Genomic DNA, 14,891 nt, shown 5'->3' on the forward strand with positions numbered 1-14,891 from the left:
ACATCATGAATTCATTCACCCTGCCGAGACGAAAAAAAACAATTCCATGGATGAAAACGTATAAGCTTATTATCCCGTGACGCATCAAAGCTAAATTTTGTTTTGAAATGTCTTCACAACGTACAGATAACTTATAACGACATAATCGCCTTCACAAGACAGGAAAAACGCACACTTTGTTTTTCGTCTGCTACAAATCTAGTCTTGTTGGTTGACGGAGAGAATAAAGCTTCAACCGTACCTTCATCAACAGGAATAAATGCTCAATCCGCTGTCAGTTCGCAACTGAACCTTGTTTTTTTTCTTTAACTTTTTGGTTAACATTGAAACGGCAATCCAAAAGAGTGTTTCAGCTGTTTCAAGACACAGGCTTAGCTCCTTCTTTTGAGTTGCTTTTCAGTCTAAAATGACACCGGAAGCGAACAAATTGTCGCGTATACTGTCGTCACAAAAAGACGTCATGACAAAGTTACACGCAAAGCGAAAGAGACTTTGACGTCATTTACTTTTGTTCGGAATTTTCCGTCTGTTCCTAGCTTGTCAGTGAAGACCTGACGTGAGTAAGCTTACCCTTTGCAGCTGTGAAATAATCAGTCTTGTGTCTCGGTCGTGTAGGTACAGAGTTTGCTTCTGCAATCATTGTGTTCGTGTTGATGACGGCTTCATAAGATTTCCATTTTCTTGTTTCTGCGGCTGCGCAAGTTATTTTGCCTAGGTCATGGCCGAACTTTAGGCCTACGGAGAAATATCGCTGGATATTTTCTCCCTAGATTAACAGAGACAAAGAAGGGAAGTCATGCTGTATAACACACTTACAAGTTTACTTTCAAAAACAAATAATTAAATCATAATAATTACGGCAGTAACCAAATTTAGGATATTTGTTGCTATAGGATTAAAGTAACCTTCGTCAGGTTGACAAGCAAGATAAGAGTAGGGGAAAGGGTGGGGTGGGTGAACACATCATCCCGCCTTTACTTTCATCAGATTGTTTCAAAGATCGTAGGAAACAAGGAACCCACTGAAAGAATTAGAATATGAATATGAATAGAACTGATTGATGTCACCATTAACCTGCAGCCACACAGACTGACCAGCACGTACAGACACCACAGCCTGCAGCGAGGCCGCGTCATAGTCCACAGCACTGCCAAATTGGGTATCAACGAAAAGTTCCGTCTTGCCATCCACCATCAGAAACACAGAAATGACATGACCGGAGCCATATCCACACAGACTGGACATGAAGCAGTAGGTGCCGTTGTAGGGGGCGGTGAACTTGCCTGTGGCCGGGTTGTAGCCGTTGCCCTGGTTGTTGTGGACGGTGGTGAGGATGAGCACGTCATGGAAAGATGGAGTGTTGTCCTTCAGGTTTGTGGCGAGGAAACTGACCCGCTTCGTCCTCTCGTCTGTGGGAAATAACAACTATACAACTATAACGATTGAAAATCAAGTGCTAGAAAAAAAAACATGTTGGCACACACACACACACACACACACACACACACACACACACACACACACATAGATACAGACACACCCTAGCAAACACACACACACACACACACACACACACACACACACACACAGATACAGACACACCCTAGCAAACACACACACACACACACACACACACACACACACACGCTTGATTGCCCTCTTCCCCTTTTTCCCAAGCAAATACTCGAAATAAATCAAAAACAGAAAGAAATGAAACAATGAAAGAGAGAGAGAGAGAGAGAGAGAGAGAGAGAGAGAGAGAGAGAGAGAGAGAGAGAGAGAGAGAGAGAGAGAGAGAGAGAGACAGAGAGAGAGAGAGAGACAGAGAGAGAGACAGAGAGACGCGAATACATACAAGCACACCCTTACACATGCACACACACACGCTCGTTCGCACGCACGCATTTACGCACACATACACGCACTCAACGACTCAAGCAAGCAAGCAAGCACGCACGCACACACACACACACACACACATACACACACACACACACACACACGAACACACACATATACACACACACACACACACACACACACACACACACACACACACACACACATAGGCCTACAGACCCTCCGCGGGTTAGGGGGAAGAATTTACCCGATGCTCCCCAGCATGTCGTAAGAGGCGACTCACGGATTCTGTTTCTCCTTTTACCCTTGTTAAGTGTTTCTTGTATAGAATATTGTCAATGTTTGTAAATATTTTAGTCAAGCAGTATGTATTGTAAGAAATGTTAAGTCCTTTGTACTGGAAACTTGCATTCTCCCAGTAAGGTCATATGTATAAGTTACAGCTCCGTCCATCCATGGTATCGCCTGATATTTTGTCGAGACTGAGTCAATGAATATGATGTCACTCGAGGCTTTGCCGAGAGTGACGTCATTATATTCTTTCACCCCGTCGAGACAAAATATCACGCGATACCATGGATGGACGGAGCTGTAACGTATATATGGCATGACCAAAGTAAAGAGAATTTGTCATGGGATGTGGAAACAAATCATTGCAAATTCACCATGGGCAATCAACCCAAGCCTAGAAGTTGTAGAACTATATTTTGTTTCAGTCTTGGCAGGGCCAGTTTTGTCCAGTTCCGGAAAAGACATCATGAATTCATTCACCCTGCCGAGTCGAAAAAAACAATTCCATGGATGAAAACGTACAAGCTTATTATCCCGTGACGCATCAAAGCTAAATTTTGTTTTGAAATGTCATTACAACGTACAGATAACTTATAACGACATAATCGCCTTCACAAGACGGGAAAAACGCACACTTTGTTTTTCGTCTGCTACAAATCTAGTCTTGTTGGTTGACGGAGAGATTAAAGCTTCAATCGTACCTTCATCAACAGGAATAAATGCTCAATCCGCTGTCAGTTCGCAACTGAACCTTGTTTTTTTTCTTTAACTTTTTGGTTAACATTGAAACGGCACTCCAAAAGAGTGTTTCAGCTGTTTCAAGACACAGGCTTAGCTCCTTCTTTTGAGTTGCTTTTCAGTCTAAAATGACACCGGAAGCGAACAAATTGTCGCGTATACTGTCGTCACAAAAAGACGTCATGACAAAGTTACACGCAAAGCGAAAGAGACTTTGACGTCATTTACTTTTGTTTGGAATTTTCCGTCTGTTCCTAGCTTGTCAGTGAAGACCTGACGTGAGTAAGCTTACCCTTTGCAGCTGTGAAATAATCAGTCTTGTGTCTCGGTCGTGTAGGTACAGAGTTTGCTTCTGCAATCATTGTGTTCGTGTTGATGACGGCTTCATAAGATTTCCATTTTCTTGTTTCTGCGGCTGCGCAAGTTATTTTGCCTAGGTCATGGCCGAACTTTAGGCCTACGGAGAAATATCGCTGGATATTTTCTCCCTAGATTAACAGAGACAAAGAAGGGAAGTCATGCTATATGTATAAGTTACAGCTCCGTCCATCCATGGTATCGCCTGATATTTTGTCGAGACTGGGTCAATGAATATGATGACGTCACTCGAGGCTCTGCCGAGAGTGACGTCATTATATTCTTTCACCCCGTCGAGACAAAATATCAGGCGATACCATGGATGGACGGAGCTGTAACGTATATATGGCATGACCAAAGTAAAGAGAATTTGTCATGGGATGTGGAAACAAATCATTGCAAATTCACCATGGGCAATCAACCCAAGCCTAGAAGTTGTAGAACTATATTTTGTTTCAGTCTTGGCAGGGCCAGTTTTGTCCAGTTCCGGAAAAGACATCATGAATTCATTCACCCTGCCGAGTCGAAAAAAACAATTCCATGGATGAAAACGTACAAGCTTATTATCCCGTGACGCATCAAAGCTAAATTTTGTTTTGAAATGTCATTACAACGTACAGATAACTTATAACGACATAATCGCCTTCACAAGACGGGAAAAACGCACACTTTGTTTTTCGTCTGCTACAAATCTAGTCTTGTTGGTTGACGGAGAGATTAAAGCTTCAATCGTACCTTCATCAACAGGAATAAATGCTCAATCCGCTGTCAGTTCGCAACTGAACCTTGTTTTTTTTTCTTTAACTTTTTGGTTAACATTGAAACGGCACTCCAAAAGAGTGTTTCAGCTGTTTCAAGACACAGGCTTAGCTCCTTCTTTTGAGTTGCTTTTCAGTCTAAAATGACACCGGAAGCGAACAAATTGTCGCGTATACTGTCGTCACAAAAAGACGTCATGACAAAGTTACACGCAAAGCGAAAGAGACTTTGACGTCATTTACTTTTGTTCGGAATTTTCCGTCTGTTCCTAGCTTGTCAGTGAAGACCTGACGTGAGTAAGCTTACCCTTTGCAGCTGTGAAATAATCAGTCTTGTGTCTCGGTCGTGTAGGTACAGAGTTTGCTTCTGCAATCATTGTGTTCGTGTTGATGACGGCTTCATAAGATTTCCATTTTCTTGTTTCTGCGGCTGCGCAAGTTATTTTGCCTAGGTCATGGCCGAACTTTAGGCCTACGGAGAAATATCGCTGGATATTTTCTCCCTAGATTAACAGAGACAAAGAAGGGAAGTCATGCTGTATGTATAAGTTACAGCTCCGTCCATCCATGGTATCGCCTGATATTTTGTCGAGACTGGGTCAATGAATATGATGACGTCACTCGAGGCTCTGCCGAGAGTGACGTCATTATATTCTTTCACCCCGTCGAGACAAAATATCACGCGATACCATGGATGGACGGAGCTGTAACGTATATATGGCATGACCAAAGTAAAGAGAATTTGTCATGGGATGTGGAAACAAATCATTGCAAATTCACCATGGGCAATCAACCCAAGCCTAGAAGTTGTAGAACTATATTTTGTTTCAGTCTTGGCAGGGCCAGTTTTGTCCAGTTCCGGAAAAGACATCATGAATTCATTCACCCTGCCGAGTCGAAAAAAACAATTCCATGGATGAAAACGTACAAGCTTATTATCCCGTGACGCATCAAAGCTAAATTTTGTTTTGAAATGTCATTACAACGTACAGATAACTTATAACGACATAATCGCCTTCACAAGACGGGAAAAACGCACACTTTGTTTTTCGTCTGCTACAAATCTAGTCTTGTTGGTTGACGGAGAGATTAAAGCTTCAATCGTACCTTCATCAACAGGAATAAATGCTCAATCCGCTGTCAGTTCGCAACTGAACCTTGTTTTTTTTCTTTAACTTTTTGGTTAGGCCAAAAAAAAGAAAAGGTCTGTTTACGGTAACCCGACCGACCCTAGTTTTTTCGCGCGACCCTAGACTTTTTTTGGGCATTTGGGAAAAAAGATCTAGTTTTTTTGGCAAAATAACGTAAAAATATGTTTTTTTGGAAAAAATTCAAAAAAAACAAAAAAATCCCGACCTACCTACCCTATTTTTTTTGGCTATGTTACCGTAACCACACCTATTTTTTTTTTTGGCCTAACATTAAAACGGCAATCCAAAAGAGTGTTTCAGCTGTTTCAAGACACAGGCTTAGCTCCTTCTTTTGAGTTGCTTTTCAGTCTAAAATGACACCGGAAGCGAACAAATTGTCGCGTATACTGTCGTCACAAAAAGACGTCATGACAAAGTTACACGCAAAGCGAAAGAGACTTTGACGTCATTTACTTTTGTTTGGAATTTTCCGTCTGTTCCTAGCTTGTCAGTGAAGACCTGACGTGAGTAAGCTTACCCTTTGCAGCTGTGAAATAATCAGTCTTGTGTCTCGGTCGTGTAGGTACAGAGTTTGCTTCTGCAATCATTGTGTTCGTGTTGATGACGGCTTCATAAGATTTCCATTTTCTTGTTTCTGCGGCTGCGCAAGTTATTTTGCCTAGGTCATGGCCGAACTTTAGGCCTACGGAGAAATATCGCTGGATATTTTCTCCCTAGATTAACAGAGACAAAGAAGGGAAGTCATGCTGTATAATGTACTATGTTGCAAGCCCCTGGAGCAATTTTTTGATTAGTGCTTTTGTGAACAAGAAACAAGTGGCTCTATCCCATCCCCGCCCCCTTTCCCCGTCGCGATATAACCTTGAACGGTTGAAAACGACGTTAAACACCAAATAAAGAAAGAAAAGAAAGAACACACACACAGAGCAGGACGGAGGCAGGCAGAAGCAGTGTTTCGTGAACAGTGAAACCCTGCCTTGAGACCTCCAACAATCTGAGAAAATCAGATCTTGTAAAGGAGGGAGTCTGACAATCAGATCTTGTAAAGGAGGGAGTCTGACAATCAGATCTTGTAAAGGAGGGAGTCTGACAATCAGATCTTGTAAAGGAGGGAATCTGGAAATTAGGGTTAACCTATGGATGTTACGAACAGCACGTCGAAAAATCAAAATCTTAGAAAAGAGGAAGTCGTTATCTGGGAGGGGGGTATAAAAAAAAGGGGGGGGTCTGTAAAGAGGGGTTTCACTGTAGCAGTAAATGTACCGTGCAGGTGTTGACTAAGTAGTGTAGACACGCTGTCGATGCGCGCGTTGGTTTGGTTTTGTTCTTCTTTCAGCTGTCTGTTGTCTGCATGCAGCTGTCTGTTGTCTGCATGCACCTGTCGATTCTCCGCCTCCAGTAACGTCAGACGAGACTTGACGTCATCAACAACGACAGTGGAGCTGACGTCAGTACTGTTGCCATGAAGACAGGCGACAGACGCGGAGCTGTCAGGAACGCGACAGGTGTAGGACCCTCCCGACACAGGGTTGTCCAGCAGCAGCAGGAACTGTCCCTCCTTGTACTGGGAGCTGGACACGGACTGACCGGACGGCGTCTGAGGACAGAGAGAATACGTGTAGTAAGCCACTACGAGCCTGGGCTGATATGCATGACAAAGTTACCAACCCAGTGGTAGCCAGCCGAGGGATTGCATTAGCTGACATTACACGCAAACCTCAATTTTAACCAGATCTCATGGGGTTGCAATAACATTTGCGTGCACCTCAGCACTAATCAGAGAAGAATTTTGCAAAGGCGATGTCAATTGCCAACGAATGTTTTTCACTGTGGGTCATAGTTGCTGTGAGTGTGTGTACAGATAGATTAGGACAGAAACCATTTAAGTGTTGCTGCTCATTGTCTTAGTGGTAGCATAATATTAGTTGACGTTTCGTTTTGTTTGTTATGTTTGTTATTTAACGTTCTAATAACTAAGCTTTTGTATTTGCAAACCATAAAGAAAACAAACCAAATGTAACAACAAGAAAAGAAGAAAAAAACAGAAAGAAGAAGAAGAAGAAGAACAAGAACAAGAACAAGAACAAGAAGAACAAGAAGAAGAACAAGAAGAAGAAGAACAACAACAACAACAGCAACCACCACAACAACAACAACAACAAACAACAACAACAACAACAGCAACAAACAACAACAACAACAAACAAAACAACAAACACCAACAACATACAACAACAAACAACGATAACAAACAACAACAACAACAACAAACAACAACAACAACAACAACAACAAACAACAACAGACAACAACAAACAACAACAACAACAACAACAGCAAACAACGACAACGAACAACAGCAACCAACAACAACAACAACAACAAACAACAACAAACAACAACAACAAACAACAACAACAAACAACAAAAAAACAAACAACAACAACCAACAACAACAACAACAACAAACAACAACAACAAACAAGAAACAACAACAAACAACAACAACAAACAACAACAACAACAAACAACAACAATAAACAACAACAATAAACAACAACAACAACAACAACAACAACAACAACAACAACAACAACAACAACAACAACACGTAATGACACCGACAAACTTGTTGTTAACAAAGAGTGTACATCACACAGTCTGCTTGAGGAAAATGTCAAAATAAATCCGTTAGATATCAGTTGTGAAAATAAAACTCACGGTCCACTGTAGGGTGAAGGGCGGGGTGTCATGGTAGGTGAATGTACCACAGGCGAGCACCACGTGCCATTGCTGTGTGGAATTCCTGAACACAGCCACCGCCATCTGGGACGCGTGCAGATGACCGTCTGTTGTCATCAGGCCGTCTGTGAAGTGTGTAAACAACATTACAATGAGATTTCTACCAAATACATTTGAACGGTTGGTATTGCTTCTTTATTACAATGTATTCTGCCAACCAATGGGTACCTGTATTTATATCAAAACAAAAAAGAACGCTTTGTAGATGGGGTAATATTAAAACTCTTACTGCAGATGTGAAGTAAAATACATTTTGTGGAATAAGTTATCATTATTGATAACAGATACCCGTATACATTCCGCAGGGTTGACTTTGTGTGAGTTGTTGCGATTTTTTGGAGAGCAACAGGTTAGAACAGACAGTATTTTAAATGTGCTACCGGAGAAAGAGTACATGCGTCGGGTCGGTGTTAATTACAAGACTCCAGCTCACTTCTTTTATCATTTGTACAAGTCAACCCCTTAAAGAATGAATCTACAGGGTATTACTAGGTCATCCACACGACTGAAACACTGCAAAATAACAGAGGAAGATAAAAAGAAGAAGAAAATGATGACAATATGATAATTGGTTACATACATGTGAATTATAGTTAGTAACCAAATGTTATAATCTAGACACTCACTTTTGCGAGATTCCTGCATACTGGGTTAGCATTTGGTTTATATATATACTAGCAGTCAGGCCCGGTGTCGCGAACTGAAAACTCTGCCTGAACAAACCTTCTCAATGCGGTCAATGCGCATGCGCTAACATGGGGAGATTAATCAGGTCGTGAACAACCTAACCCTAACCCTAACCCTAACCCTAACCCGAACCCTAACCCGAACCCTAACCCATGGTTCGATCGGTCAAAGTTAAGTCCAAGATTGGCCCCAGCGCATTGATCGCAATGAGAAGGATTGTTCAGCAGAGGTTTCAGTTCGTGACACCGGCTTCGCCCGGGTGTTTCTGATCTCCCCTCTCCCAGAAACATCTAGAATATTATTCCAATAAGGATAAGAATAGATGAAAAAGTGTGCTCATACATTTGGATTGAAAGGCTGGGAGACAGTGTAAAAGTAAATTACCATCAACACACTCTTTTAGCTGAAAAATAACTTTGAAATGAGTTATCTCCCTTCCTTGGGAAGATGCTCGATACTTGAGGAGCAGGCATCGACTTTATATATTATGTAAAGACTGATCACGCATACCTGCATTGAGTAGAGTTACCTCCCTTCACTGTATAACAAAGTAAGAGTTACCTCCTTTTGCTTCTAGAAATTTCCTGAACTGTCCGGTTGATTTTTTCTTCTCCATTTCTAAATCTTAGTTACCTCCCTTTCAATGTATAACCAAGTAAGAGTTACCTCCCTTCTCTTCTGGAACTTTCCGGAACTGTCTGATCTTTTTGTTTTTTCTTACTTTCTTCCCGTCATAGGAGCAATAGAGAGTCTCTGATATCACTGGCATTATGTGCTTGCTACATGTGAACGCTAGGCACTGAACTGGTCTTGCACTATAATTATAGGCTGTTATTGAAGGGGAGATTCATAATCTGAGGAAGGAAACAATGAATCAAGAAACTAAAACCCAGGTGCACATTTGCGGCTCCTATAGGTAGTGTGCATGCACTTTATCTTGTTCCTGCCTCTATCCATCTCTGAGGTATGGCGACCATAGACAGACCGGCACACACACTTACATCCATTTTATATATATCGCGCCTGTCAAATGGTTGTGTGATGTGTCTAGTGTGTTGGCAAAGTGTTTCGTGCTTGTCACCTCTCGCTTTCAGCCCTCACCGCTGGCTAGCACCGTCCTTTTCAGGACAACGCGAAAAGAGAGCAGCTGCTTGCGTCAGTCTCTCCTGCCAGTACATAACCTCTCCACAGCAAGCCCTTTGTAGTGCCTCCATCGTGGCGACAGGCGTGAACTGGGTACCGAAAGGCCCCAGGCTGAACTACAAGGACTCGGAGGTGGTTGGCCCCTAGACGTGTGGCATGCAGGCCCACCGGCGTGTGGATACGCCCTGGTGCCCACGAACCAACCCCCAACTATGGGTTAAATAGCCGGGCAGGACAGGCTCGTCAACCCTGGAAGGCAGCTGTCCTAGGAGAAGATCACTCCAAAATTAAAACGAGGGCAGAGGAGGCTCACTATCCCTGCAAGGAAACTCCTCTAGGAGAAGGACCACTCCAAATTTAAACCCACGTAGTCCCCCGAAGACGGAAGACATCGGCCATTAGGCGGGGAGCAGACCGGATGTCTACGCTTACTACGACAAATGATTGTGTCTAGGTCGAATGTTCGTGATGGTGTCGCCTCTATGGAACCCAGCCAGGTAGAGGCGGTGCCGGGCTCCATGCCTCAAAGGAGCCCACCCCCAGCGACTGGCAGCTCCCACCCTTCTGAGATCGCCAGGGAAGGACGGAGTAATGCGACTGGCAACTTCACCCTTATGCATTGGAACGCAGAGGGAGTGAGAAACAAAAACAAGACCTTCAACAATTCCTGAAGACCCACAGCATCGACATCTGCTGCGTCCAGGAAACTCATCTGAATGAGAACCACCGCTTCACAATGAGAGGGTATGAAAGCTTCCGTTTGGACAGAGCCGGTGGACCCAAAGGCGGCGTTCTTACGCTTGTTAAAAACACCATCCCAGCAGCTGAAGTCTACAGGTCGAACGATGACTCCTCGGAACTCCTGGGGATCAAAGTTTTCACCGAGGACAAAGCAATGACCTTTTTCAACCTCTACTCCCCTCCGACCAAACCTCTGCATCTTCAGCATCTTCAGCCTGCCTCCGAACATTGGCTCATTGCAGGAGATTTTAACAGCCACTCTCCTAGTTGGGGCTATGCTGAACTGGACAGGAAGGGTGAAGACCTTGAAGACTGGATGTTTGAAAACAACCTGATCCTCCTGAATAGACCGGATGACCCTCCCACCTACTACTCCAGGTCCTGGCGCACCACTAGCACCCCAGACTTGGCCATCGCTACAGACGATATTGCCAGCATCGCACAGCGAGAGGTGAACCAGCAGCTCGGAGGAAGCGACCACAAACCAGTCATCATCCAACTTCAAGAACAAGTGAGAACCACCAGGCAGAAACTGAAACCAAGCTGGAACTATAAGAAAGCCAGATGGAACGATTTTGAACGAAAACTGGATGAGAACTGCAGGAAACTAGATCTCCAAGACGAAAACCTGAACGACCAAGCGGAACACTTCACAGCAGCTGTCCTGAAAGCAGCAAAAAAGACCATACCTAGGGGACGACGCCGCGACTACAAGCCTGGATGGAATGACCATCTTCAACAACTTCATGATGCTGTCTGCACAGCCAGAGAAGCCATGGAGGAAAACCCAACTGATGAACTTGTGACAGCCCACAACAAAGCCAAAGCCGAATTCACCAAGGTGAAACTACAGCAACTCAGAAACAGCTGGCATGAGAAAACACAGTCCCTTAGCATGGATAAAGACACCTTCAAACTGTGGCAGCTCACCAAAACTCTGAACAACGACCGACCAGAGAAGAGACAGACAGTCTTAGAAGCCAACGGAGAGTTTCAGACGGGCAAAATAGCAGCCAACACCCTTGCCAGGATGTACCAACAAGACAGCACAGTAACTTTGCCCAGAGAACGAACCAGAGCAGTACGAGAGCAGCTTCAACAGACTCTCATTCACGACAAGGCCAACAGTTGCATGTCTTCTGCACTCCGTATGGATGAGCTCGAGGAAGCCATCAGAGCCTTGAAATGCAAGAAAGCTCCGGGTCCAGACGGCATCAGCAACGACATGATAAAGCACTTTGGAAACAACGCCAAGCACGCCCTGCTGAAACTCTTCAACCACTCTTGGAGATCTGGTGCAGTTCCTTCATCATGGAAAAGGGCACACGTCATTCCAATCCTCAAGAAAGGAAAAGACCGAAAGAGCCCAGCAAGCTACAGACCCATCAGCCTACTTAGCTGCCTAGGAAAGCTGATGGAGAGGATCCTGAACCGCAGACTCATATGGCATCTGGAGTCCAACAACATCCTTGCCGCCACTCAGACAGGCTACAGAGGCCAAAGAAACACCGAGGACCAGCTGACGCTCCTGGCGCAAGACATAGAAGATGCGTTTCAGCAGAAGCACAAAGTGGTCGGCGTCTTCTTCGATCTCTCGAAAGCCTTCGACAGAGTGTGGAGGGAAGCCCTGCTCCTGAAAGTGCGCCAGAGCGGCGTCACAGGGAGGATGTACACATGGGTCAAATCCTTCCTTCACGAAAGGTCGGCAAGAGTTGTCCTGGATGGCTACCACAGTGTGAGCGTCAAGATGAGGGAAGGTGTGCCTCAAGGCGGAGTAATTTCACCCACGCTCTTCCTCATCTACATAAATGACATCACCAGCGCCATCCCTCGCCATGTCTCCAACACGCTTCACGCAGACGATCTAGCCATCTGGAGCAGCGCTGAACACACCACCTCAGCCGCTCACCGAATCCAGGACGGTGTGAAGCGCATCCACCAGTGGACCGAAGACTGGGGACTACAGCTCAACAGAGTCAAGTCCGTTGCGACCGTCTTCTCCCTGTCCACATCCAAAGAAAAGGTCAACCTCAAGTTGGGAGAGTCGGCTCTACCACAGGTCGAAACGCCTACCTTTCTCGGCGTCAAGCTGGACTCCCGCCTCACCTGGAAACCACACCTTGAGGAGATCGAGGCGAGAGGCATACGACGACTCGCAATCATGAGAAAGCTCTCAGGAACAACATGGGGCGCCAACTCCCAAATCCTGAAGACAGTGTACACTGGGGCGGTGAGGCCTGTGTTGGAGTATGCATCAAGCTCCTGGAACACAGCAGCCAGGACCAACAAGGCACGACTGGACCGAGTCCAAAACCTCGGCTTGAGGACTGTCCTTGGAGCGATGAAAACCACTCCCATCTCTGAGATGCAGAAGGTGGCCAACATCGAACCGTTGGAAGACAGACGACAGGCAAAGCTTCTGATACAAGGAGAGAAGCACAAGAGACTCGAGAGCCATCCGCTCCACAGCAAGTTCCAAGCTCTCACCAAGAACCGCTTGAAGCGCCAGAGCCCCAACCATCAGCTGAAAGCACAACAGAGGGAGAATGCTGACATCCTTCAACCCAGCCCTGACCAGTGCGAGAGGCTCAATCAAAAGCCGTGGTCTCCCCAGAGTCAGAGATTCCATGTAAGGATGTCCATTCCTGGCATCTCTGGAAAACAGCAACAGAGTGATGCAGCCCTCCGCTCCCTTGCCCTGGAAGAAATACACAGGAGGTACCCAGCCAGCAAGTGGACCCACGCTTATACAGATGGTTCGGCAGAGTGCGCAACCAAGAACGGAGGAAGTGGCGTCTTCATTCAAATTCCAGGAAGACCCCCAGAGACACTGACCACACCATGCGGTGTTCTCTGCTCCAACTTCAAAGCAGAAGTTGTTGCCCTCCATACAGCTGCAGACTTCCTCATCTCTCTTGAGGAAACCCCACCCAAGGTTGTCTTCCTCTCTGACTGCCTGTCCGCACTACAAGTCCTCACAGCCCCTGCAGAACACCTCGTGGAAGAGCTGAAGAAGTCCCTGAACGACTTGTCCCAGAAAGCCTCCGTAGTTCTGCAGTGGATTCCAGCGCACTGCGGCATCGCTGGAAATGAGAAGGCGGATGGTCTGGCCAAAGATGCAGGAAGACAGGAACAACCAGAAACCAGCCTGTCCTTCCGAGAGACCAAAACCCTCATCAAGCATCGCTGGAAGACAGCATTCAAAGAAAGAAACGGAGGCTACAAGCCAGACCAAGACCCCATCCACCGCCTCAGCCGTGCAGAGCAGACTGCCATCTTCCGGCTGCGTACAGGGCACTGCGGCTTTAAAGCGCACCTGAAAAGGATCGGCGTAGCAGAGTCGGCATTGTGCGATTGTGGGGCGGCCGACCAGACAGTAGAACATGTATTGAATACATGCACAAACTTCACTCTGCTGCGGAACCAGATCTGGCCAGAAGGAGCTACACTGGAGACCAAGCTCTGGGGAACGTCAGAAGACCTGAAAGCGACGTTCCAGTTCACGACAGCAGCGGAACTACGACCCTAGACACAACCGTCGAACGCAGAAGAATATATATCGCGAAGATATTTCTCTTTTGCATAGAAGTTTGAGATTTCTACTCCGTTGTATGCCACGAGATTGCCTGGTGAGAGCTTCTCAGCTCGAAACCGGCAGCAGTCTTGGCTGAATAAAAAACGGAACTTTTCAGGTTTAGCACTCTTTGAGAATACCCTTAAATGCACCATCGGTGAGTTTTCAATCCTTTAGAGATTGTTAACTTTTCCTCGGGTTATTCTTGATCAGTGTTGCAATCGGTTCCGAAAGGGTTTGACTAGATCTAATACTACCCCCCTCCCCCAACCTCTTCTTTTTTCTTGCTCGCTACTTTCAAAATTCCACGTTGAAATGTAAGAGCAAAAACAGAGTAAAGGATGACCCCCCTTGCTCATGACGTCATTTGTCCGCATTCTCGCTTTTGAAGTCAATCTGTTTTTAAGTTTTATTCAAAATTAACAAGCGATTGAGTGCAAAGTTTGGCACTTTTAGCAGCGCACTCATTCTAAATTGATATACACAAAAAAAAATCAAAATTCTAACCCAGTAACTCCTAAAATGATCAGAGACAACATTCCGTGGAATTTTCTTTGACATCTCTTTTTGTTTGTTTGCTTGTTTGTGTGTTTGCTTATTTGTTGGTTTGTTTATTTTATTTCTGTTTCCTCACCTCCAATGATCACCGATGCCATCCTTCTTAGAGTGACGAATTGACCGCTTTTATCAAATGCATTCACTTCCACAGAGTAGTTTCCCTTTTCCCCTGTTGTCACGTGATGAATGACTATCCCCGCATTGGCTGTCAGCTCCACGCGGCCGGAAAAA

General features: G+C 45.1%; 2 protein-coding genes across 2 annotated transcripts in view; one reads left to right on the top strand and one right to left on the bottom strand.

Annotated features, from left to right (window-relative positions):
* Positions 1-14,891, top strand: part of LOC138972691 (uncharacterized) — an 84,127-nt gene that overhangs the window by 64,210 nt on the left and 5,026 nt on the right. The window lies entirely within an intron of this gene.
* Positions 809-14,885, bottom strand: LOC138972696 (caprin-2-like). Its single transcript, XM_070345351.1, has 4 exons — positions 14,737-14,885; positions 7,877-8,022; positions 6,419-6,752; positions 809-1,409 (listed from the first exon to the last, which is right to left on the bottom strand). The coding sequence occupies exons 1-4, from the start codon at positions 14,756-14,758 to the stop codon at positions 994-996; spliced, it is 918 nt and encodes a 305-aa protein (XP_070201452.1). The 5' UTR covers positions 14,759-14,885; the 3' UTR covers positions 809-993.

This window comes from Littorina saxatilis, linkage group LG8 (assembly GCF_037325665.1).
Source record: "Littorina saxatilis isolate snail1 linkage group LG8, US_GU_Lsax_2.0, whole genome shotgun sequence".
NCBI classification, from domain to species: Eukaryota; Metazoa; Mollusca; class Gastropoda; order Littorinimorpha; family Littorinidae; genus Littorina; species Littorina saxatilis.

Bases quoted from the DNA above. Each gene is read 5' to 3' on its own strand.
- LOC138972696 (XM_070345351.1), bottom strand. From the start codon at position 14,758: ATGGCATCGGTGATCATTGGAG. The intron at 8,023-14,736 runs GTGAGGAAACAG...CACACTTCACAG, and splicing joins GGCATCGGTGATCATTGGAG to ACGGCCTGATGACAACAGAC. The intron at 1,410-6,418 runs GTACATTTACTG...TATTTCCCACAG, and splicing joins ACTTAGTCAACACCTGCACG to ACGAGAGGACGAAGCGGGTC.